The 26,535-nt window shown below is 42.0% G+C and overlaps 1 protein-coding gene across 2 annotated transcripts in view; it reads left to right on the top strand.

Moving 5' to 3' along the window:
- LOC110536318 (G protein-coupled receptor kinase 5) overlaps positions 1 to 8,732 on the top strand; it is a 44,860-nt gene extending 36,128 nt beyond the window's left edge. Inside the window, exons 6-16 of one of the 2 annotated variants that reach the window (XM_036936235.1) lie at positions 310 to 402; positions 621 to 684; positions 778 to 918; positions 1,044 to 1,234; positions 1,507 to 1,544; positions 1,675 to 1,764; positions 1,956 to 2,164; positions 2,572 to 2,709; positions 4,730 to 4,867; positions 5,035 to 5,189; positions 7,313 to 8,732. In XM_036936235.1, coding sequence (XP_036792130.1) covers positions 310 to 402; positions 621 to 684; positions 778 to 918; positions 1,044 to 1,234; positions 1,507 to 1,544; positions 1,675 to 1,764; positions 1,956 to 2,164; positions 2,572 to 2,709; positions 4,730 to 4,867; positions 5,035 to 5,189; positions 7,313 to 7,361 — 1,306 coding nt within the window. In that variant the 3' untranslated portion in view covers positions 7,362 to 8,732. The remainder of the gene's footprint in view (positions 1 to 309; positions 403 to 620; positions 685 to 777; positions 919 to 1,043; positions 1,235 to 1,506; positions 1,545 to 1,674; positions 1,765 to 1,955; positions 2,165 to 2,571; positions 2,710 to 4,729; positions 4,868 to 5,034; positions 5,190 to 7,312) is intronic. The other variant, XM_036936234.1, reaches the window with a different exon arrangement.
- The last annotated feature ends 17,803 nt before the right edge of the window (positions 8,733 to 26,535 follow it).

Below are 26,535 nucleotides of genomic sequence, written 5' to 3'. Positions count from 1 at the left end.
CATCTGATCAACTATGATCTTATTATTAAACAGCTTGTTCCTACCCCCTCCCCCCCTCCCCACATCTGATCAACTATGATCTTATCATTAAACAGCTTGCCTAATAATACTTTTCCTAGGACTGTATATGCACTTGTGGAAGAGCCTGGGGACAAGGTAATGTTTGACAATGAAGAAACACAGAGAGGGGTTGGCTGAAGAACTAACACCCTGGAGGGACCACCAGCTGGCTTAGCCCCTTGTTAACTGCAGCTGCTGTCTGTTGTCTCAGGGCTTTAACCAGTAACCTCTTGTTGTCTGTGCTCTCAGAGCTCTCCATCACTACCTGAGAGGAGCTCCCTTCTTGGACTATCAGAACAGCATGTACTTTGACCGTTTCCTACAGTGGAAGATGCTGGAGAGGTGAGTGCTACCTAAAAACTCCTACAAAATCAAATAAATGTCTGATGTTTTTAGAGATTATTTGAATGGTTTTCACTATTAGCCTGGTACTTTCTCCATCCAACATAACAAGTTGGCTAAAGCAGGATCAGGCTTGACCCAGGCTAGTATTATTATGCTCCATGATATACGGTGTACTATTATTCAGCTGTACATTAATGGCCGATGTGTGTTTTCAGGCAGCCAATAGCCAAGGATACGTTTCGACAGTACAGAGTACTGGGGAAGGGTGGATTCGGAGAGGTGAGGCAAATGTTTCCTCTTAGGAGAATTATTAGAAAATTGTGATTGTGAGATTAACTGGCCCATGGTATAATACTGTGTGCGTTCTATCAGGTGTGTGCGTGCCAGGTGCGAGCCACAGGGAAGATGTATGCCTGTAAGAAGTTAGAGAAGAAGAGGATTAAGAAGAGGAAAGGAGAGTCCATGGCCCTCAATGAGAAACAAATACTAGAGAAGGTCAACAGCAGATTTGTTGTGAGTCCTGTTATTTATTAGGATAAATGACCATACACAATACACTTTCACTTTATTCTCTCGCTCTGTCTCTCTGTGTCTCTCTGTCTGATCTCTGCCCCTGTGTCTTTGCCCCCTCTCTCTAGGTGAGTTTAGCGTATGCCTATGAGACCAAAGACGCTCTGTGTCTAGTGTTGACCTTAATGAATGGAGGAGATCTGAAGTTCCACATCTATAGCATGGGGACTCCAGGCTTTGAGAAGGACAGGGTCCAGTTCTATGCTGCCCAGATCTGCTGCGGCCTTGACCACCTACACCAGGAATCCATCGTCTACAGGTGACAGCTTTTTATCATAGCACCTACACTCACAGAATAGAAGGTGCCCTTAAACACAGATCTAGCTCCAGATTGCAATATATTTCAGATCAGTTGGGGGCAACCCATTTCTATCTACTTCCACCTATACCCTAATTAACTGTCTGTTCTTCTGATTGTCATTCGCTATACCAATGTCTCCAGAGATCACGTGATGTCAACACATGATGTATTGGGTTTAGTCCCAATGTCAAATGCACCAAACTAACTGTGGTTTTTGAACTTTTTCTCAGGGATTTAAAACCAGAGAATATTTTATTAGATGATAATGGTGAGTTAACCTTCTTCCTACTGTACAATAGCATACAGTAATTACTGGGATAATGGCTGAACTCAGAGAGGCTCTCTGCTAAATATGACTGATCTTTGACCCCTGACCTCTTCCCCTATGCTGTATGTAGGACACATCCGGATCTCAGATCTGGGCCTGGCCATCAAAGTGGCTGAAGGGGACCCCATTCGAGGCAGAGTGGGAACAGTGGGTTACATGGGTGAGACACCTCCATATGCTATTACAATACATTTATTATACATCTATAAAATCATTGAACAAAAACCTTACATTATAGTAATACATTATCAATTTATACCTTTTACCATACAAAGAAGATATCATCAAACCTGCATGATGAGAACATGGCATTGGGACAATCTGGTGTTGTACTGTGCTGTGTGTGTGTAGCTCCGGAGGTGATCAACAACGAGCGCTATGGGATGAGTCCAGACTGGTGGGGGCTGGGATGTCTCATCTACGAGATGACCGCTGGACGCTCACCCTTCCGCGCACGCAAAGAACGAGTGAAGCGGGAGGAGGTGGAGAAGAGGGTGCAAGAGGAAGAGGAGGAGTACAGCGACAAGTTTACAGAAGACACCAAGGCCATCTGTAGGGTGGTGAGAGCACATTGATTGATGGATAAGACTAAGGCCTAGTTAGTGTGTCGTCAGGAACCTCAGACGGAGGCCTAGTTAGTGTGTCGTAAGGAACCTCAGACGGAGGCCTAGTTAGTGTGTTGTCAGGAACCTCAGACGGAGGCCTAGTTAGAGTGTCGTCAGGAACCTCAGACTATATCGGGTAATCACCCTGAGTAGCTGATCCCATTATATTTAAAAATAAGCAACTGTACATTGCATCATCGTTTCTACTTCTCTCTCTCTCTCTCTCTCTCTCTCTCTCTCTCTCTCTCTCTCTCTCTCTCTCTCTCTCTCTCTGTTTCAATCAGTTACATTCATGACTTGATGAATATGTGAATCTCTCTCTCTCTCTCTCCCTCTCCCTCTCTCCCTCTCTCCCTCCCCAGCTGTTGACCAAAGATCCTAAGCAGAGACTGGGCTGTACAGCAGAGGGGTCATCAGGGGTGAAGGCTCACTGTTTCTTCAGGAACATCAACTTTAAAAGGCTGGAGGCAGGCATCCAGGAGCCCTCCTTCGTACCGGACGTAAGTAGAAGAGGAGGAGGAGGATTGTATCTCTGGTCTTGCTTCAGCAGTAGAAACACAAGAACAGGAAATGTTCAATATATAACCAACCAACCGTTTCAATCAGTTACATTCATGACTTGATGAATATGTGAATTGGAACAGGGTTGATTACCTCTACTTCTCCCTCCCTCCCTCCCTTCCATACATATTCCCTCTCTTCTCCTTCCCACCTTCCCTCCATACATATTCCCTATCTTCTCCCTCCCTCTCTTCTCCCTCCCTCCCCTCCATACATATTCCCTCTCTTCTCCCTCCTTCCCTCCATACATATTCCCTATCTTCTCCCTCCCTCTCTTCTCCCTCCCTTCTTCCCTCCATACATATTCCCTCTCTTCTCCCTCCCTCCCCTCCATACATATTCCCTATCTTCTCCCTCCCTCTCTTCTCCCTCCCTCCTTCCCTCCATACATATTCCCTCTCTTCTCCCTCCCTCCCTCCCTTCACCCTCCCTCCTTCCCTCCATACATATTCCCTATCTTCTCCCTCCCTCTCTTCTCCCTCCCTTCTTCCCTCCATACATATTCCCTCTCTTCTCCCTCCCTCCCCTCCATACATATTCCCTATCTTCTCCCTCCCTCTCTTCTCCCTCCCTCCTTCCCTCCATACATATTCCCTATCTTCTCCCTCCCTCTCTTCTCCCTCCCTTCTTCCCTCCATACATATTCCCTCTCTTCTCCCTCCCTCCCCTCCATACATATTCCCTATCTTCTCCCTCCCTCTCTTCTCCCTCCCTCCTTCCCTCCATACATATTCCCTCTCTTCTCCCTCCCTCCCTCCCTTCACCCTCCCTCCTTCCCTCCATACATATTCCCTATCTTCTCCCTCCCTCTCTTCTCCCTCCCTTCTTCCCTCCATACATATTCCCTCTCTTCTCCCTCCCTCCCCTCCATACATATTCCCTATCTTCTCCCTCCCTCTCTTCTCCCTCCCTCCTTCCCTCCATACATATTCCCTATCTTCTCCCTCCCTCTCTTCTCCCTCCCTTCTTCCCTCCATACATATTCCCTCTCTTCTCCCTCCCTCCCCTCCATACATATTCCCTATCTTCTCCCTCCCTCTCTTCTCCCTCCCTCCTTCCCTCCATACATATTCCCTATCTTCTCCCTCCCTCTCTTCTCCCTCCCTCCTTCCCTCCATACATATTCCCTATCTTCTCCCTCCCTCTCTTCTCCCTCCCTCCTTCCCTCCATACATATTCCCTATCTTCTCCCTCCCTCTCTTCTCCTTCCCTTCTTCCCTCCATACATATTCCCTATCTTCTCCCTCCCTCTCTTCTCCCTCCCTCCTTCCCTCCATACATATTCCCTATCTTCTCCCTCCCTCTCTTCTCCCTCCCTTCTTCCCTCCATACATATTCCCTATCTTCTCCCTCCCTCTCTTCTCCCTCCCTTCTTCCCTCCATACATATTCCCTCTCTTCTCCCTCCCTCCCCTCCATACATATTCCCTATCTTCTCCCTCCCTCTCTTCTCCCTCCCTCCTTCCCTCCATACATATTCCCTCTCTTCTCCCTCCCTCCCTCCCTTCACCCTCCCTCCTTCCCTCCATACATATTCCCTATCTTCTCCCTCCCTCTCTTCTCCCTCCCTTCTTCCCTCCATACATATTCCCTCTCTTCTCCCTCCCTCCCCTCCATACATATTCCCTATCTTCTCCCTCCCTCTCTTCTCCCTCCCTCCTTCCCTCCATACATATTCCCTATCTTCTCCCTCCCTCTCTTCTCCCTCCCTTCTTCCCTCCATACATATTCCCTCTCTTCTCCCTCCCTCCCCTCCATACATATTCCCTATCTTCTCCCTCCCTCTCTTCTCCCTCCCTCCTTCCCTCCATACATATTCCCTATCTTCTCCCTCCCTCTCTTCTCCCTCCCTCCTTCCCTCCATACATATTCCCTCTTTTCTCCCTCCCTCCCTTCTCCCTCCCTCCTTTCCTCCATACATATTCCCTCTCTTCCTCCATTCCTCTCTTCTCTCTATCAGCCCCGGGCGGTGTACTGTAAGGATGTGTTGGACATTGAGCAGTTCTCTACAGTCAAGGGAGTAAATCTGGACCAAACCGACAACGACTTCTACTTCAAATTCTCTACAGGCTGCGTGTCCATCCCATGGCAGCACGAGGTGGGTGAACTAACTGAGACGTCTGTCCCTCTCCTCTGGTTTCTTCTCAGAGGTAGTCTGCAACGTAACCTGAAAGACTGAATTATTGGTGGTTTTGATGTACTGTCCTTACACTAACTCTAATATACTGAACCCCTCTCCCCCTCGTTCTCTCTCCCTCTGTATAGATGATAGATACAGAGTGTTTCAGTGATCTGAACGTGTTTGGGCCCCAGGGGACCAGACCCCCAGATCTGGACTGGAACACCCCCCCCGAGCCTCCCCGACGCAGCCTGCTGGACAGGATCTTCAGGAGACATGTGAGGGCACACACACAGGATCGGTACATACTTACACACATATACCAATACTCTGTCTCACACTGTTCCCACTGCACAGTTACATCCACACACACTGTTCCCACTGCACAGTTACATCCACACACACTGTTCCCACTGCACAGTTACATCCACACACACTGTTCCCACTGCACAGTTACATCCACACACACTGTTCCCACTGCACAGTTACATCCACACACACTGTTCCCACTGCACAGTTACATCCACACACACTGTTCCGACTGCACAGTTACATCCACACACACTGTTCCGACTGCACAGTTACATCCACACACACTGTTCCCACTGCACAGTTACATCCACACACACTGTTCCCACTGCACAGTTACATCCACACACACTGTTCCGACTGCACAGTTACATCCACACACACTGTTCCCACTGCACAGTTACATCCACACACACTGTTCCGACTGCACAGTTACATCCACACACACTGTTCCGACTGCACAGTTACATCCACACACACTGTTCCGACTGCACAGTTACATCCACACACACTGTTCCCACTGCACAGTTACTCTCTCTCGCTCCCCCCCTATCTCTCTCGCTCCCCCCTTTCTCTCTCGCTCCCCCCTTTCTCTCTCGCTCCCCCCTTTCTCTCTCGCTCCCCCCTCTCTCTCTCGCTCCCCCCTCTCTCTCTCGCTCCCCCTCTCGCTCTCGCTCCCCCTCTCTCTCTCTCGCTCTCTCTCTCTCGCTCACCCATCTCTCTCTCGCTCCCCCTCTCTCTCTCGCCCCCCCTCTCTCTCGCTCCCCCCTCTCTCTCTCGCTCCCCCTCTCTCTCTCGCTCTCCCTCTCTCTCTCGCTCCCCCTCTCTCTCGCTCCCCCTCTCTTTCGCTCCCTCCCTCTCTCTCTCGCTCCCTCCCTCTCTTTCTCGCTCACCCCTCTCGCTCTCGCTCCCCCCCTCTCTTACCCCCCTCTCTCTCTCTCTCGCTCTCTCTCTCTCGCTCCCCCCTCTCTTTCTCGCTCACCCATCTCTCTCTCACTCCCCCCCTCTCTCTCGCCCCCCCTCTCTCTCGCTCCCCCTCTCGCTCCCCCTCTCTCTCTCGCTCCCCCTCTCTCTCACTCCCCCCCTCTCTCTCTCACTCCCCCTCTCTCTCGCCCCCCCCCCTCTCTCACTCCCCCTCTCTCTCACTCCCCCTCTCTCTCTCACTATAAATATGGGTTGTATTTACAATGGTGTTTGTTCTTCACTGGTTGCTCTTTTCTTGTGGCAATAGGTCACAAATCTTGCTGCTGTGATGGCACACTGTGGTGTTTCACCCAATAGATACTGGAGTTTATCAAAATTGGATTTGTTTTCAAGTTCTTTGTGGGTCTGTGTAATCTGAGGGAAATATGTATGGTCTAGTATGGTCATACATTTGGCAGGAGATTAGGAAGTGCAGCTCAGTTTCCACCTTATTTTGTAGGCAGTGTGCACATAGACTGTCTTCTCTTGAGTGCCAGGTCTGCCTACGGAGGCCATTTTCAATAGCAAGGCTATGCTCACAGAGTCTGTACATAGTCAAAGCTTTCCTTAATTTTGTGTCAGTCACAGTGGTCAGGAATTCTGCCACTATGCACTCTCTGTTCAGGGCCAAATAGCATTCTAGTTTGCTCTGTTTTTTTTGTTAATTCTTTCGAATGTGTCAAGTAATTATCTTTTTGTTTTCTCATAATTTGGTTGGATCGAATTGTGTTTCTGTCCTGGGGCTCTGTGGCGTCTGTTTGTGTTTGTGAACAGAGCCACAAGACCAACATAATTAAGGGACTCTTCTCCAGGTTCAACTCTCTGTAGGTGATGGTTTTGTTATGGAAGGTTTGGGAATCGCTTCCTTTTAGGAGGTTGTAGAATTTAACGGCTCTTTTCTTGATTTTGATCATTTGCGGGTATATGCCGAATTCTGTTCTGCATGCATTATTTGGTGTTTTATGTTGTACACAGAGGATATTTTTGCAGATTTCTGCATGCAGTCTCAATTTGGTGTTTGTCCCATTTTGTGAATTCTTGGTTGGTTGTACAACTGATTCAAGTATTTTTAGCCAGATCCTAATTGGTATGTCAAATTGTATGTTCCTTTTGATGGCGTAGAAGGCCCTTCTTGTTTCTCTCTCCCTCCAGCACCCCGAGGTGTCCATTGCCAACAGCCGCTTGTCTTCCTGCAGTGTGAACTCGGTGGACTCCATGTCAAACTCTGCCCCCTAGTGGCCAGGGCCCTGTGTGGCGCCACACAGACAGAGGAGGAGCCTGTAGGATCTCCTCCTTGCTGGTTGGTTTACACCCGGCCTGACCAGCTGTCAGTCATCCGGAGGCACCCCTCCCACGGTCAGCCTAGGGGAAATGCTGACCATGACCCGGGGCCTGAGAGACCGACCCATGGGAAATGATTAGAGGGACGTTCAATGATGCAAAGAAGTTTTGAGAACGATGCTCAGACATTTCACTTACCCTCATGATTGCTGGAGTAGAGAAGAGCCACTGAGGTTGTTGATGAATAAGAAAAAAACGATCTAATTCAGGGGATCCACTGTCTAAGAAAGACCACCACAGGGAATACAAGATGGGGTCTTTGTTGAAATGTTGTAGCTTTTTTATTTTTTATTCCTTGCATAAATACTAATTCACACTCAAATGCACTCTGTATTTGTTCATCTATTTCTCTCTCTCTCTCTCTCTCTCTCTCTCTCTCTCTCTCTCTCTCTCCCCCCACCCCCACTAATCTAATCACTTATATGCATGCAACCAACAACATCACCAACCTCAAGAAACAATGTGCATATTGCCTTGTATACCCTCAGGCCAAAGACATAGTTCAGTTGTGTGCCTGTCATTGTTGCCATATTGATTTTGGAGGATGGCTTGGTCTTTATTCAATCACTAATTGAATCTGCAGCTATGTTACACCTAAGTAACAATCAAACAAGTGTGTTTTCACACCATGGACAAGTGTGTGAGACCAGACAGGTGTAGTATCCTCACACCTGCATAGCCCTCATGCTAATACCCCACCACAGGCATCCTGTTGACCTTGAGCAAAATGAGATGTCTTTTCAAACCAGTAGTGAACCATTTATACACCAATTAAGATGTTTTAACAGTAAATATGTTGTTTTACCTCTGACATTAAATAAATATTACTGTGATATACCCTTTGTCATATACAATGAGCTGGTGCTGTTTTATGTTTGTGTTGCCATCATGACCATGGGTGTATCTCAATCGTTTCAATGGGGGCATTTCTCTCATCTTCTTTCCTTTGTCTGCACTGATCATAAAGGAAAGGTTAGGATTCCTGGCAGAAATATGGCCAATGCCTACAGGGAATAAGCTTTAACCAGTCCAGTTCAGATGAAGGAAAGGAGACAAAGAGAGGACGCCGTGTTAAACTAGTGAGATGCCTTGGCTCTGGTAGTGTCCTTGGTGAAGGGACCACACTAAGGCAACCCTTCCAACACGCCCAAACAAAAGGGAAGAACAGCTTTGGTTTTAGAATTTGATATATGTTAATTTTACTGGACAATAAATAGTTCATTACATTAAACAAGTGTCCTAACACATTATTCTGAAATTATTTCGGAATCGGAAGTGCCTCCTTGTTAGCCTGTTCTCCCAGATGACGTGCACAGAAATGTTTTACAAGTTTTTTAGTCTCGTGATCTGTTCCTTTATGATTCACCCACACACAGGGGGGTGGCAGGTAGCCTAGTGGTTAGAGCGTTGGGCCAGTAACCGAAAGGTCACTAGCCTTTCTGTCCCTGGCCGTGACCCCACTCTCCGAGGGTGTCTCAGGGGGAGTTGGGATATGCATAAAACCACATTTCCAATTCACACATGCGTATTAATATACGTGTGAAATAGGACAAATATAAGCTCTTCAATATTATTATTGTTATTATTACACACACACTGTACTTGGCTAGTGGTGGAGGGTGGGAAGTGAGGAGAGGGAGGATAAGAAGGAAGTGAAAGGAGGATTGAAAAGAAAGTGGGATGATCTCTTGTTGTACATTAGAGTGCTGAGTGTAGACTTTTTAAAGCCAAACCAACTGTGTCCTGCAGTTCCTAATAAATCAGCTCCGTGCTGGCGTGAGCACCTCTCTACCATCTGTGTCTCATGTCTGGGTAGCAAATACAACAGTCAGGGTTTTCTCATATGGATGGATACAAGATTCATCAGTTTCTTACATTTCCATAAGATTAGTTGATACTATGATTCATTAGTTGATACTACGATTCATTACAGTAGTTGATGCTATGATTCATTAGTTGATACTATGATTCATTAGTTGATACTACGATTCATTACAGTAGTTGATACTATGATTCATTAGTTGATACTACGATTCATTACAGTAGTTGATGCTATGATTCATTAGTTGATACTATGATTCATTAGTTGATACTACGATTCATTACAGTAGTTGATGCTATGATTCATTAGTTGATACTACGATTCATTACAGTAGTTGATACTACGATTCATTATAGTAGTTGATACTATGATTCATTAGTTGATACTACGATTCATTACAGTAGTTGATACTATGATTCATTAGTTGATACTACGATTCATTACAGTAGTTGATGCTATGATTCATTAGTTGATACTATGATTCATTAGTTGATACTACGATTCATTACAGTAGTTGATGCTATGATTCATTAGTTGAAACTATGATTCAGTAGTTGATACTACGATTCATTAGTTAATACTACGATTCATTACAGTAGTTGATGCTATGATTCATTAGTTTATACTATGATTCATTAGTTGATACTACGATTCATTACAGTAGTTGATGCTATGATTCATTAGTTGATACTATGATTCATTAGTTGATACTACGATTCATTACAGTAGTTGATACTATGATTCATTAGTTGATACTACGATTCATTACAGTAGTTGATGCTATGATTCATTAGTTGATACTATGATTCATTAGTTGATACTACGATTCATTACAGTAGTTGATGCTATGATTCATTAGTTGAAACTATGATTCAGTAGTTGATACTACGATTCATTATAGTAGTTGATACTATGATTCATTAGTTAATACTACGATTCATTACAGTAGTTGATGCTATGATTCATTAGTTTATACTATGATTCATTAGTTGATACTACGATTCATTACAGTAGTTGATGCTATGATTCATTAGTTGATACTATGATTCATTAGTTGATACTATGATTCATTAGTTGATACTACGATTCATTACAGTAGTTGATGCTATGATTCATTAGTTGATACTATGATTCATTAGTTGATACTACGATTCATTACAGTAGTTGATGCTATGATTCATTAGTTGATACTATGATTCATTAGTTGATACTATGATTCATTAGTTAATACTACGATTCATTACAGTAGTTGATGCTATGATTCATTAGTTGATACTATGATTCATTAGTTGATACTACGATTCATTACAGTAGTTGATACTATGATTCATTTATTGTCCGGTTTCATAGACCCAGATTATATCAATTCAAAAGCAGACCAAATTCCTTCTCTGTTCATCAACAACTATAAATGTGCTTCCATGAACATTAAATACAGTTTTTCTTAATTGCGTACAAGAAATGTTGGGATATGTTTTGACAGATTTCTATAGCCGAACAACAATGATCAAATGCTCATACTGTACATTTACAGATTCATTTTTTGCCTTAGTACCGGACTTGCATATGTTAAACCACATTTTGTAAAACATCAAATACAAAATGTCATCAGAGGATACAAAATGTCATCAGAGAATACAAAATGTCATCAGTGAATACAAAATGTCATCAGAGGATACAAAATATCATCAGAGAATACAAAATGTAATCAGAGAATACAAAATGTAATCAGAGGATACAAAATGTCATCAGTGAATACAAAATGTAATCAGAGGATACAAAATGTCATCAGTGAATACAAAATGTAATCAGAGGATACAAAATGTCATCAGAGAATACAAAATGTCATCAGTGAATACAAAATGTCATCAGAGGATACAAAATGTCATCAGAGAATACAAAATGTCATCAGTGAATACAAAATGTCATCAGAGGATACAAAATGTCATCAGAGAATACAAAATGTCATCAGTGAATACAAAATGTAATCAGAGGATACAAAATAACATCAGAGAATACAAAATGTCATCAGAGGATACAACATGTCATCAGAGGATACAAAATGTAATCAGTGAATACAAAATGTCATCAGTGAATACAAAATGTCATCAGAGGATACAAAATGTCATCAGAGGATACAAAATGTCATCAGTGAATACAAAATGTAATCAAAGAATACAAAATGTCATCAGTGAATACAAAATGTCATCAGTGAATACAAAATGTAATCAGAGGATACAAAATGTCATCAGAGAATACAAAATGTAATCAGTGAATACAAAATGTCATCAGTGAATACAAAATGTCATCAGTGAATACAAAATGTAATCAGAGGATACAAAATGTCATCAGAGGATACAAAATGTCATCAGTGAATACAAAATGTAATCAGAGGATACAAAATGTCATCAGTGAATACAAAATGTAATCAGAGGATACAAAATGTCATCAGAGAATACAAAATGTCATCAGTGAATACAAAATGTCATCAGAGGATACAAAATGTCATCAGAGAATACAAAATGTCATGAGTGAATACAAAATGTCATCAGAGGATACAAAATGTCATCAGAGAATACAAAATGTCATCAGTGAATACAAAATGTAATCAGAGGATACAAAATAACATCAGAGAATACAAAATGTCATCAGAGGATACAACATGTCATCAGAGGATACAAAATGTCATCAGTGAATACAAAATGTCATCAGTGAATACAAAATGTCATCAGAGGATACAAAATGTCATCAGTGAATACAAAATGTAATCAGAGGATACAAAATGTAATCAGAGGATACAAAATGTCATCAGTGAATACAAAATGTCATCAGAGAATACAAAATGTCATCAGAGGATACAAAATGTCATCAGTGAATACAAAATGTCATCAGAGGATACAAAATGTAATCAGAGGATACAAAATGTCATCAGTGAATACAAAATGTAATCAGAGGATACAAAATGTCATCAGTGAATACAAAATGTCATCAGTGAATACAAAATGTAATCAGAGAATACAAAATGTCATCAGTGAATACAAAATGTCATCAGTGAATACAAAATGTAATCAGAGGATACAAAATGTCATCAGAGAATACAAAATGTCATCAGTGAATACAAAATGTCATCAGAGGATACAAAATGTCATCAGAGAATACAAAATGTCATCAGTGAATACAAAATGTAATCAGAGGATACAAAATGTCATCAGTGAATACAAAATGTAATCAGAGGATACAAAATGTCATCAGAGGATACAAAATGTCATCAGTGAATACAAAATGTCATCAGAGAATACAAAATGTCATCAGTGAATACAAAATGTCATCAGAGGATACAAAATGTCATCAGAGGATACAAAATGTCATCAGAGAATACAAAATGTCATCAGTGAATACAAAATGTCATCAGTGAATACAAAATGTAATCAGAGGATACAAAATGTAATCAGTGAATACAAAATGTCATCAGAGGATACAAAATGTAATCAGTGAATACAAAATGTCATCAGAGGATACAAAATGTAATCAGAGGATACAAAATGTCATCAGTGAATACAAAATGTAATCAGTGAATACAAAATGTCATCAGTGAATACAAAATGTCATCAGTGAATACAAAATGTCATCAGAGAATACAAAATGTCATCAGAGAATACAAAATGTCATCAGAGAATACAAAATGTAATCAGAGGATACAAAATGTAATCAGAGAATACAAAATGTCATCAGTGAATACAAAATGTCATCAGTGATTACAAAATGTAATCAGAGGATACAAAATGTCATCAGTGAATACAAAATGTAATCAGAGGATACAAAATGTCATCAGTGAATACAAAATGTAATCAGAGGATACAAAATGTCATCAGAGAATACAAAATGTCATCAGTGAATACAAAATGTCATCAGAGGATACAAAATGTCATCAGAGAATACAAAATGTCATCAGTGAATACAAAATGTCATCAGAGGATACAAAATGTCATCAGAGAATACAAAATGTCATCAGTGAATACAAAATGTAATCAGAGGATACAAAATATCATCAGAGAATACAAAATGTCATCAGAGGATACAACATGTCATCAGAGGATACAAAATGTCATCAGTGAATACAAAATGTCATCAGTGAATACAAAATGTCATCAGAGGATACAAAATGTCATCAGAGGATACAAAATGTAATCAGTGAATACAAAATGTCATCAGAGGATACAAAATGTAATCAGAGGATACAAAATGTCATCAGTGAATACAAAATGTAATCAGAGGATACAAAATGTCATCAGTGAATACAAAATGTCATCAGTGAATACAAAATGTAATCAGAGAATACAAAATGTCATCAGTGAATACAAAATGTCATCAGTGAATACAAAATGTAATCAGAGGATACAAAATGTAATCAGAGGATACAAAATGTCATCAGTGAATACAAAATGTCATCAGAGAATACAAAATGTCATCAGTGAATACAAAATGTCATCAGTGAATACAAAATGTCATCAGAGAACACAAAATGTCATCAGAGAATACAAAATGTCATCAGTGAATACAAAATGTAATCAGAGAATACAAAATGTAATCAGTGAATACAAAATGTCATCAGAGAATACAAAATGTCATCAGAGAATACAAAATGTCATCAGAGGATACAAAATGTCATCAGAGAATACAAAATGTCATCAGAGGATACAAAATGTCATCAGTGAATACAAAATGTCATCAGAGGATACAAAATGTCATCAGAGGATACAAAATGTCATCAGAGGATACAAAATGTCATCAGTGAATACAAAATGTCATCAGAGGATACAAAATGTCATCAGTGAATACAAAATTCACTTAAGTGTTTTGTTCACAAAATAGTAACATGTTTTCGTCAGAAGAGAAAAGTGTGTAATTGTGTTCACTGTTTCCGTCAATCAGTAAATGCTACTGCATGGAATTCTAAATCATCCCATCAGTGTCAGACCATGTACAATGGAAATATATGGAAATATTTAGGCAATAGGACTGTCTAAATGTAATGATATTCTTTTACAATATTGCAGAGAATGTAGTTGGGGCCACTTCTATGTAACTTTGGGTTAAAACTAAGTCATCAACTCCAGCATTGTGACCTTCCGTTATAGAACTTTGGTGTGGACTAAGGCCTATACTATACATTCATATCAGTTGTGTTCCTCCATTGTATTCACCTTTCCTTATTTCTAGTGTTCTTCTGTGCGCTAATGAGAAAACCAACCTTTGTATTGAATACATGGGATTGGATTGTGATTATGCTGATGAATGAATCCTGCACACAATGTGCTTTCAAAACAAATCTGAAATAATCTTTGATTTGATATGTATGACATTGTTTGGTGAAATATGTATACAGGGTGAGTAATTGCCCATAATTCTGCACCTTTGGATAGTTGTATTCATCTTTAAAACAAAAACTATGTAGGTCAAAAGAGTTCATCTTCAAAACTGGATGGCGAAACTAACAGTACAGATACTGTAGATAGCAATAACAACTGTAGAGGCACAGAATAACAAAAATACATGTAGGAGCTTATTCAAAGAAGATCAAGTGTTATATATTTTTTTAATGAAGTGAACTTGGTGGAAAATGTTTCCCTGATCACAACAGACCACAGTTGGGAGAACTGGACAGGTTTCCACCCTACCGAGGCCCCCCGAGTGGTGCAGTGGTCTGAGGCATTTCACAAATGAAGAATGAGAAAGGCCTCCTTGTTAGCCTGTTCCTCCAGTTGAAGCACACACAAATGTTTCGCAAGTTTTTTAGTCTCGTGATCTGTTCCTTTATGATTCACCCACACACAGGGGAGCGGCAGGTAGCCTAGAGGTTAGAGCGTTGGGCTTGTAACCGAAAGGTCGCTAGCCTTTTCGTCCCTGGCCGTGACCCCACTCTCCTAGTGGAGCAGTGGTCTAAGGCAATGCCTCTATAGATTCTGGGTTCGAGTCCAGACTCTGTCGCAGCTGGCCACGATCAGGAGACTCATGGAGCGGTGCACAATTTGCCCAGCGTTGTCCGGGTTACGGGAGGGTTTGGCCGGCAGGGATGTTCTTGTCCCATCGCGATCTAGCGACTCCTGTGGTAGTGTTTCCTCCGACACGTTGGTGCGGCTGACTTCCGGGCTAAGAGGGCATTGTGTCAAGAAGCAGTGCGGCTTGGTTGGGTTGTGTTTCGGAGGACGCACGGCTCTCGACCTTCGCCTCTCCCGAGTCCGTACGGGAGTTGCAGCGATGGGACAAGACTGTAACTACCAATTGGGGAGGAAAAAGAGGACAAACAAATGTAAAAAAGGTTTCCACCCTACCTATTTCTTATTGGGGGATAATAAAAAGAAGAGTCATCCATGATTCACCAAACAATATTTTGAAAGACAATCATTCACCACTAACTGAAGTTAATTGTAAGGATTTGTTTCTATTAATAGTGTAAATAAACAACTATACAGAAAGACTCATGTGAAGGCCTAAATACAGAGGAGGAACTTCTAGATGCAATGAAAGCCTTTAAGGCCGGGAAAACTCCATGGATGGATGGCATACCAGTTGAAGTTTATCAAATCAATATATTCAAAGGTCCTCTATTAACATGTTTTAACCACTTCTATAAAAATTGTAGACTTTAAAATGCTCACTAAGGTCTGATTTCATTATTACTGAAACAGGACCCAGATGGTAAAAATAAAGATCCAGTCCACCTAAAAAAAAACGTAACACTTCGGTGTTGTGATGCCAAAATCCTAGCGATATGCATAGCACATAGAATTAAAAAGGTAATCAAACAGTTTTTTTTTACATGGACTATACATTGGAGATAATGTGACAAGTACTGGAAACTGTGAAAAATCTGGGAAATCAGGCCTGTTTTTCATAGCTGACTTTGAAAAGGCCTTTGATAAAGTATGAATGGAATTTATATAGAAATGTCTGGACTATTTTAATTTAGGAGAATCTCTTATACAATGCGTTAAAGTTATGTATAGTAACGTTAGGTGTAAAATAGTCAATTACGTCTACTTCTCAGAAAGTATTAAACTGTCAAGAGGAGTAAAACAAGGTTGTCCACTATCGGCATATCTATTTATAATGGCCATCGAAATGTTAGCTATTAAAATCAGATCCAACAATAATATCAAGGGGCTTAAAGCCAGGGCTTAAAAAACAAAGATGTCGTATGCTGACAATTCCTGTTTTCTTTTAAACCCGCAAGAGGATTTAGAATTAGTGCACAATATTACGTATTGTATCTCTAAAAAATACAACTTTTACATTATTTGTAGTTTAGCAATAAAATGGTCTGACGGTGAAGTGGACATACTCAGTAGTAATATCCTGAAATAAAGAAATTATCTCACTACAATAAATGCTAATATAAAGTGAGATATTTTCCAACCATGGAAAGGACAACAGCTGTCTATTTGTGGAAAAACCACCCTGAGTAATTCTTTAGTCATATCCCAGTTTACGTATTTACTTAAGGCCCTACCTTCACCTCACGACTTCTTTTTTAAATTACACGCAAAAAAATATTACACTTTGTTTGGAATAGCAAGCCAGACAAAATTAAACGGGGCTATTTATATAATGAATATTAAAGCACTGGACCTCTCATTAAAGGCTTCAGTCATACAAAACTATACTTAAACCCAAACTAGTAAGAATGGCTCAGACCGTGTTAAAGAATAGCCTTTTTTCCTTCATTCAGATTACAACCTCTCACTTTCGGTTATTTGAAAATGAAATCTCCAAAATATTGCTATTTTTAAAACCAGCAATTAAAGCTGGTTGCAATTTCAGTTTAATCCACCAGAAAAGACAGAACAAATTTTATAGTTAAACTGAAATATACTAATAAAAAAAAAATCATATATTTTTTTTAAACGGTATAATCTTTGCAAATAATATCATAAATATGATTGGTGGAGTTATGTCACACATGCAGTTAACACAAATATATGTAAATGTCCGGCCTATCCAAAATTGCAACAAACTGATTGCAGCATTACGCAAAAATGTCAGAGGCAAGTGGAAAGGGGAGAAGGTAAGGGACCTGTCTATCGGCCCTGCATTAAAGACCAGAATTGGCTAAAGAAAATTGTGATAAATAAAAAAGTCTACCAGTTTAATTTAAGGACCAAAACAATTGACATCTGTACCATACAGGTTGCGATCCTGACTTGTCTCCCAGTCCCTGCCGCTGAAAAACATCCCCACAGCATGATGCTGCCACCACCATGCTTCACCATAGGGATGGTGCCAGGTTTTGTCCAGACGTGATGCTTGACATTCAGGCCAAAGAGTTCAATTTTGGTTACATCAGACCAAATAATCTTGTATCTCATGGTCTGAGTCCATTAGGTGCCTTTTGGCAAACTCCAAGCGGGCTGTTATGTGCCTTTTCCTCAGGAGCGGCTTCCGTCTGGCCACTCTACCATAAAGGCCTGATTGACGGAGTGCTGCAGAGAGGTTGTCCTTCTGGAAGAGGAACTCTAGAGCTGTTTCATGTTATTTTGGCATTTATACATGTCATATCAGTTTGCAAACAATGTATTATATATATATATATATACAGTGCCTTGCGAAAGTATTCGGCCCCCTTGAACTTTGCAACCTTTTGCCACATTTCAGGCTTCAAACATAAAGATATAAAACTGTATTTTTTTTGTGAAGAATCAACAACAAGTGGGACATAATCATGAAGTGGAACGACATTTATTGGATATTTCAAACTTTTTTAACAAATCAAAAACTGAAAAATTGGGCGTGCAAAATTATTCAGCCCCCTTAAGTTAATACTTTATAGCGCCACCTTTTGCTGCGATTACAGTTGTAAGTCGCTTGGGGTATGTCTATCAGTTTTGCACATCGAGAGACTGACATTTTTCCCCATTCCTCCTTGCAAAACAGCTCGAGCTCAGTGAGGTTGGATGGAGAGCATTTGTGAACAGCAGTTTTCAGTTCTTTCCACAGATTCTCGATTGGATTCAGGTCTGGACTTTGACTTGGCCATTCTAACACCTGGATATGTTTATTTTTGAACCATTCCATTGTAGATTTTGCTTTATGTTTTGGATCATTGTCTTGGAAGACAAATCTCCATCCCAGTTTCAGGTCTTTTGCAGACTCCATCAGGCTTTCTTCCAGAATGGTCCTGTATTTGGCTCCATCCATCTTCCCATCAATTTTAACCATCTTCCCTGTCCCTGCTGAAGAAAAGCAGGCCCAAACCATGATGCTGCCATCACCATGTTTGACAGTGGGGATGATGTGTTCAGGGTGATGAGCTGTGTTGCTTTTACGCCAAACATAACATTTTGCATTGTTGCCAAAAAGTTCAATTTTGGTTTCATCTGACCAGAGCACCTTCTTCCACATGTTTGGTGTGTCTCCCAGGTGGCTTGTGGCAAACTTTAAACAACACTTTTTATGGATATCTTTAAGAAATGGCTTTCTTGCCACTCTTCCATAAAGGCCAGATTTGTGCAATATACGACTGATTGTTGTCCTATGGACAGAGTCTTCCACCTCAGCTGTAGATCTCTGCAGTTCATCCAGAGTGATCATGGGCCTCTTGGCTGCATCTCTGATCAGTCTTCTCCTTGTTTGAGCTGAAAGTTTAGAGGGACGGCCAGGTCTTGGTAGATTTGCAGTGGTCTGATACTCCTTCCATTTCAATATTATCGCTTGCACAGTGCTCCTTGGGATGTTTAAAGCTTGGGAAATATTTTTGTATCCAAATCCGGCTTTAAACTTCTTCACAACAGTATCTCGGACCTGCCTGGTGTGTTCCTTGTTATTCATGATGCTCTCTGCGCTTTTAACGGACCTCTGAGACTATCACAGTGCAGGTGCATTTATACGGAGACTTGATTACACACAGGTGGATTGTATTTATCATCATTAGTCATTTAGGTCAACATTGGATCATTCAGAGATCCTCACTGAACTTCTGGAGACAGTTTGCTGCACTGAAAGTAAAGGGGCTGAATAATTTTGCACGCCCAATTTTTCAGTTTTTGATTTGTTAAAAAAGTTTGAAATATCCAATAAATGTCGTTCCACGTCATGATTGTGTCCCACTTGTTGTTGATTCTTCACAAAAAAATACAGTTTTATATCTTTATGTTTGAAGCCTGAAATGTGGCAAAAGGTCGCAAAGTTCAAGGGGGCCGAAAACTTTCGCAAGGCACTGTATATATATATATATATATATATATATATATATATATATATATATATATATATATATATATATATATTGAGTTAATAAAGCTGCATACAAACATGGTCTCTTGTTTGCTTTCTTGAGTAAGGCAGCTCCAAAATGCAGGTATTTCTTTTGTTGCTCCGACTGGGAAAATACATTTTGAACAGTCATCCAACTCAGAATTTAAAGTCGGGAACTCAGGCCTCTTTCTAGAGCTCTGACCTGAAGATCACTGACGTCATGATTCAACCTTGTTTTTTCAGAGTTTCCAGTTGCCTTGAAAACACCATAAATCCAAAGAATATCAGACTTTGATGACAAAGTTTCATGACAAGATTTGCCCACATGAAGGACCGCCACGCCACCTTCCTGTTCAAGTGAGCACAGCACAACGGTGAGTCCAAAAATGTCTTATATGTTGCTGCATAAATGATGTAATATGCCAGGGAGATATGTATACTGTAGCTAAGAAAGTAATACGAAGTGCATGTTGTGTAATGAGCTGTTAATTGCCCATGTGCCTCACCCTAATAATGTGGTCCCTTTTCCCCTCATTATCCAAGATGGAGTAGCAGTCAGACGTCTTTCATCCTCGTCTTGTCGTGTCCCGTGAATATATCTTTTTATATATTTTTTCTTCAAATATATTTTTTTTATCTCAACTTCAACATACTCTCCTGCAATCCTCCTCATCAAATGTGGTATGGATCTGCTATTTTCTTTACTTTTGAACTGGAACCCCCAACAGAAGCTAGCCAGCTAACTAGCTGCTACCCGAGTGGCCACTCCTGGCTAACGTCTCTGTCCCAAAGCAAGAACCAATTAACCTGGAGATAGCCTTTGCTAGGCCCATCTCCCGGCTAGCCGAAGAGGTCCATCAGCCACTCCTTGGGCTACAATACCTATTTTTCCAATTGGCCTGGACCCCCGCCAACCCATCACGAATGGACTACCGACATAATTCGCAGAGGGGTTTTTTCAACTGGCTCCTCTGTCGTGACGTCCCCTGAATGCCCATCTGCGGCCGGCTAGCTGTCTAGAGCATATCGGACTGTTAGCTTAAGAGGCCCATCAGACAAATTCTTTGGCCACTATACCCATTTTGCAATTGGCTAGGCCCCTTTTGCCACATAGAGCCCTGATGATCCACAACGACTGGTCTCCCGAAGTAACAGCACGAGGGGGCTACAACAGACTTCTTCCGTTGCGACATTCCTCTAAGGCCCTTCTGCTAGCTTGCTAGCCCTGGCCTGAATCACTTGTTTCCGGCCCGAGCCATTCACCTGACCCCTATTATCACTCGGCTACGCATGCCTCTCCCTAATGTTAATATGCCTTGTCCATTGCTGTTTTGGTTAGTAATTATTGTCTTATGTCATTGTAGAGCCTCTAGCCCTGCTCAGTACGCCTTAGTTAACCCTTTAGTTCCACCTCCCACACATGCGGTGACCTCACCTGGTTTAAATGATGTTTCTAGAGACAATATCTCTATCATTGTCACAAACTGCATAGGTTTACCTCCACTGAATTCACATCCTACCATACCTTTCTCTTTACATTATGCCTTGAATCTATTCTACCGTGCCAAGCAACCTGCTCTTTTTACTCTCTGTTCCGAACGTACGAGACGACCAGTTCTTATAGCCTTTAGCCGTACCCTTATCCTACTCCTCCTCTGTTCCTCTGGTGATGTAGAGGTTAATCATTGCCACTTTTAGTGAGTTTGGTACACATCCGGTGGATAGAGAGCAGTTTATTATGTTCAACATAGGAGGGCCAAGCACAGGAAGCAGCTCTTTCAGTAGTTTAGTTGGAATAGGGTCCAGTATGCAGCTTGAAGGTTTAGAGGCCATGATTATTTTCATCATTGTGTCAAGAGATGTAGTACCTAAACACTTGAGTGTCTCTCTTGATCCTAGCTCCTGGCAGAGTTGTGCAGACTCAGGACAACTGAGCTTTGGAGGAATACGCAGATTTAAAGAGGAGTCCATAATTTGCTTTCTAATGATCGTGATCTTTTCTTCAAAGAAGTTCATGAATTTATTCATGCTGAAGTGAAAGCCATCCTCTCTTTGGGAATGCTGCTTTTTAGTTAGCTTTGCGACAGTATCAAAAATAAATTTCAGATTGTTCTTATTTTTCTCAATTAGGTTGGAAAAATAGGATGATCAAGCAGCAGTGAGGGCTCTTCGATACTGCACGGTACTGTCTTTCCAAGCTAGTCGGAAGACTTCCAGTTTGATGTGGCGCCATATCCGTTCCAATTTTCTGGAAGCTTGCTTCAGAACTCTGGTATTTTTTGTGTACCAGGGAGCTAGTTTCTTATGACAAATGTTTTTAGTTTTTAGGGGTGCAACTGCATCTAGGGTATTGCGCAAGGTTAAATTTAGTTCCTCGGTTAGGTGGTTAAAACCTCTTTTTGGCTGAGATCCCGCTAACGGGATCGATATGACAACAGCTAGTGAAAGTGCAGGGCGGCAAATTCTAAACAACAGAAATCACAACATAAAAATTCCTCAAACATACAAGTATTTTACACCATTTTAAAGATACACTTCTTGTTAATCCCACCACTGTGTCCGATTTCAAAAAGGCTTTACAGCGAAAGCAAACCAAAGGATTATGTTAGGTCAGAGCCAAGTCACAGAAAAACACGTTTTTTTTTCGATAAAGTTGATATTTATATAAAAATATCTCAGTTTACATTGGCGCGTTACGTTCAGTAGTTCCAAAACATCATTAATTTACAGAAATACTCATAATAAACATTGATAAAAGATACAACTATTATGCACGGAATTATAGATACACTTCTCCTTAATGCAACCGCTGTGTCAGATTTCAAAAAAACTTTACGGAAAAATCACACCATGCTATAATCTGAGTACGGCGCTCAGAGACCAAAACATCCCAAACAGATATCCGCCATGTTGTGTAGTTAACAGAAGTCAGAAATAGCATTATAAATAGTCACTTACCTTTGATGATCTTCATCAGAATGCACTCCCAGGAATCCCAGTTCCACAATAAATGTTTGTTTTGTTCAATAATGTCCATCATTTATGTCCAGATACCTCTGATCTCAGTCTATTTTGTAAGAATTTGTAAGATTCCTATTTGCATAAAATAGACGGAGACCAGTCTTATCAAAATTAGATAATAGTATTTATTCTCAGAGCTCGCTGCCATGGAACCACGAACAACAGTTTATATACAAAATATGACATCATAGGTTATAAAATGTCCTTTCTCCTATCGACCAGGACAAAGCAGGTTCAAAAGTTTATTCCAACCCCCTAGCTCGCTCACTCCAGACACACACTTATATCAAGATTACCTTCTGAAGTCTTCATCTATCACTATTCAGCAGACAGTTCCTGATAATGGAAAACCTAGGGAGACACTCGCTGCCTTATCTAAACATCCCAGAGCTAAGATGAGTCGGTTCAACCATAGGTTAACGACCCTCTTTGCTTGCTTAAAATCCACAATCCATTCCTACCCAAGCCAGCTGGAATGGTGTTTATTATGTTTAATTACCCCCTGTTTCATGCCACACAATCCCTTCCTTATGAATTAACATTATTAATCAGATATTGTAAAACAGGGTAGAGTTCAATTCATTATAGTTCTATTTAAATGTAGATATTGTTTAGTCATTATACATAAAATTCCTAACAGAGACAATCAACACTTGTCAACCATTTTTATTAACAAGGCACGCACTACACTGTAAATCGCTTTGGATTAAAAGTGTCTGCTTAATGGATACAACAATACACAATACAAAAAGAGAAATTGATTGCATTTGACTAGAAGTCGTCTCATCATAGAAATGCAATGAGTTACAGTATAAGGAATTCAGTCAATTGAAATAAATTCATTATGTCCCAATCGATGGATTTCATATGACTGGGAATACAGATATGCATCTGTTGGTCACAGACACTTTTTAAAAAAGCAGGTCATGGATTTAAAAAAACAGTCAGTATCTGGTGTGACCACCATTTTCTTCATTCAGCGCGACACATCTGCTTCGCATAGAATTGATCAGGCTGTTGATTGTGGCCTGTGGAATGTTATCTCACTCTTCTTCAATGGCTGTGCAAAGTTAATGGATATTGTCAGGAACTGGAACATGCTGTCTTACATGTCGATCCAGAGCATCCCAAACATGCTCAATGGGTGACAAGTCTGTGGGACATTTTCAGCTTCCAGGAATTGTGTATAGATCCTTGCGACATGGGGCTGTGCATTATCATGCTGAAACATGAGGTGATGGCGGCGGATGAATGGCACGACAATGGGCCTCAAGATCTCACGGTATCTCTGTGCATTCAAATTGCCATCAATAAAATACAATTGTGTTCATTGTCCGTAGCTTATGCCTGCCCACACCATAATCCCACCGCCACCATGGGGCACTCTGTTCACAACGTTGACATCAGCACACCGCTCGCCCACACAACGCCATACACGTGGTCTACGGTTGTGAGGCCGGTTGGACGCACTGCAAAATTCTCCAAAACAATGTTGGAGGCGGCTTATGGTAGCAAAAATGTACATTAAATGATCTGGCAACAGCTCTGGTGGACATTCCTGCAGTCAGCATGCCAATTGCACGCTTCCTCAAAACTTGAGACATCTGTGAGACAAACTGCACATTTTAGAGTGGCCTTTTATTGTCCCCAGAACAAGGTGCACCTGTATAATGATCATGCTGTTTAATCAGTTTGTTTATGCCACACCTTTCAGGTGGATGGATTATCTTGGCAAAGGTGAAATGCTCACTTTAATATATATATTATGTGTATATATATATTTAACCTTTATTTAACTTGGCAAGTGAGTTAAGAACAAATTCTTATTTACAATGACGGCCTAACAAAAGGCAAAAGACCTCCTCCGGGGACGGGCTGGGATTAAGAATAAAAATATATAAATACAGGACTAAACACACATCACAACAAGAGAGACCGAAGACGACAACATAGCAAGGGAGCAACACATGGCAACACAGCAATGTGGCAACACAACATGGTAGCAGCACAAAACATGGTACAAACATTATTGGGCACAGACAACAGCACAAAGGGCAAGAAGGTAGAGACATCAATACTGTCACGAATATTACCGAAGGTGACTCCCCTTCTTGTTCGGGTGGCACTCAGCGGTTGTCGTCGCCGGTCTACTAGCTGCCACCGATCCTTTGTTCTGTGTTCGTTTGGTTTTGTCTAATTGGTTTCACCTGTTTCTTGTTTGGCTATTAGGGTGGGGTTATATAAGTTCGTTCAGCCCGCTTCTGTTTGTGCGGGCTTGTTCGTATGTATGTGTTCGAGTGGTTTGTGTTTGCTTTTCGGGTTTCTCGCTGTCCTTTATTTTTTGACATTATTGTTTTCTATTTTATTCCTGTGATTAATTCTGGACTTTAAAGCGTGTTTTTCCCGCATCCTTTTGCTCTCTGCGCCTGACTCCACACCTATACACTCATTGAGCGTTACAGAAGCCCGCACCATAATATGGAGTCAGCAGGAGCAGCGACCACCCCTCTTCCCACGATGGAGGAGAGAGTCCTTCATCACACGTCCATCCTCCATCGCATCGGATCAGCGATGGATCAAATGATGGAGAGGATGGATCGTTGGGAGAGGAGTGGTCTCCCTACTACCCCACCTACCCTCCCACCAGCAACTCTACCATCTCCCCCAGCGGGATCTGGTTCCAGCGCTCTGCGCATTACGCCTCCGAGGGAGTACGATGGAGCAGCGGCGGGGTGCCAGGGATTCCTGCTTCAACTAGACCTCTACCTGGCCACCGTTCGGCCGGCTCACTCGGACGAGGAGAGCGTGAGTGTCCTCGTCACTTGCCTTACGGGTAGAGCCCTGGAGTGGGCCAATGCTGTCTGGAACGGGCCCGACTCAGCGAGGGGCAACTAACCGGAGTTCACCGGCCGTTTCCGGGCCGTGTTCGATCCCCCTCCGGAGGGCTGAGCGGCGGGTGAGAGGTTGTTCCATCTCAGGCAGGGGACGAGGAGCGCGCAGGACTTCGCGCTGGATTTCCGGACCTTGGCCGCTGGAGCAGGGTGGAACGACAGGGCCCTGATAGACCATTACAGGTGTAGCCTGAGAGAGGACGTCCGCAGGGAGCTGGCTTGTCGGGACACTACGCTTAGCCTGGATGAACTGATAGACCTGTCGATCCGGTTAGACCATCTGCTAGCTGCTCGCGGACGTTCAGAAAGGGTCCTGTTAGTTCCACCTCCTGACCCTCCCGCTCCTATCCCGATGGAGCTAGGAGGGGCCGCGTCTAGGGAGATCGGAGGAGTAGGCTCCTCCTGTACCAGTTGTGGCCGGAGAGGGCACACTTCAGGTCGGTGCTGGAGGAGTTCATATGGGAATCAAGAAGGCAGGCAGAACACTCCTCGGTCACCCGAGGATTCCGTTAGTAAAAGTAGACCCCCCTTTTCCCGTGCACTCTTTAGATAGTCGACCATTAGGGTCAGGGCTGGTCAGGGAAGCCACAATTCCTTTGGAGATGATTACGCAGGGGAATCATAAGGAGCCTGTTCCTTATCGATTCACCTGCGTTTCCAGTGGTGCTGGGGATTCCCTGGCTGGCTATTCACAATCCAACGATTTTGTGGAAACAGGGAACTCTCCAGGGGTGGTCTGATGAGTGTTCAGGCAGGTGTGTAGGGGTTTCCATCGGTGCGACAACGGTGGAGAGTCCAGACCAGGTTTCCATTGTGCGCATTCCCGCTGAGTATGCCGATTTGGCTATCGCTTTCAGTAAAAAGAAGGCAACCCAAATACCACCCCATCGACAGGGGGATTGCGTGATAAACCTCCAGGTAAACGCTGCACTCCCCAGGAGTCATGTGTATCCTTTATCCCAGGAGGAGACGTTGGCTATAGAGACATATGTCACCGAAGCTCTGGGACAGGGGTACATTCGGCCCTCCATGTCACCCGTCTCCTCGAG

The sequence above is a fragment of the Oncorhynchus mykiss genome, chromosome 11 (genome assembly GCF_013265735.2).
Source record: "Oncorhynchus mykiss isolate Arlee chromosome 11, USDA_OmykA_1.1, whole genome shotgun sequence".
NCBI classification, from domain to species: Eukaryota; Metazoa; Chordata; class Actinopteri; order Salmoniformes; family Salmonidae; genus Oncorhynchus; species Oncorhynchus mykiss.
This window is presented reverse-complemented; position numbering and strand designations above follow the sequence as displayed.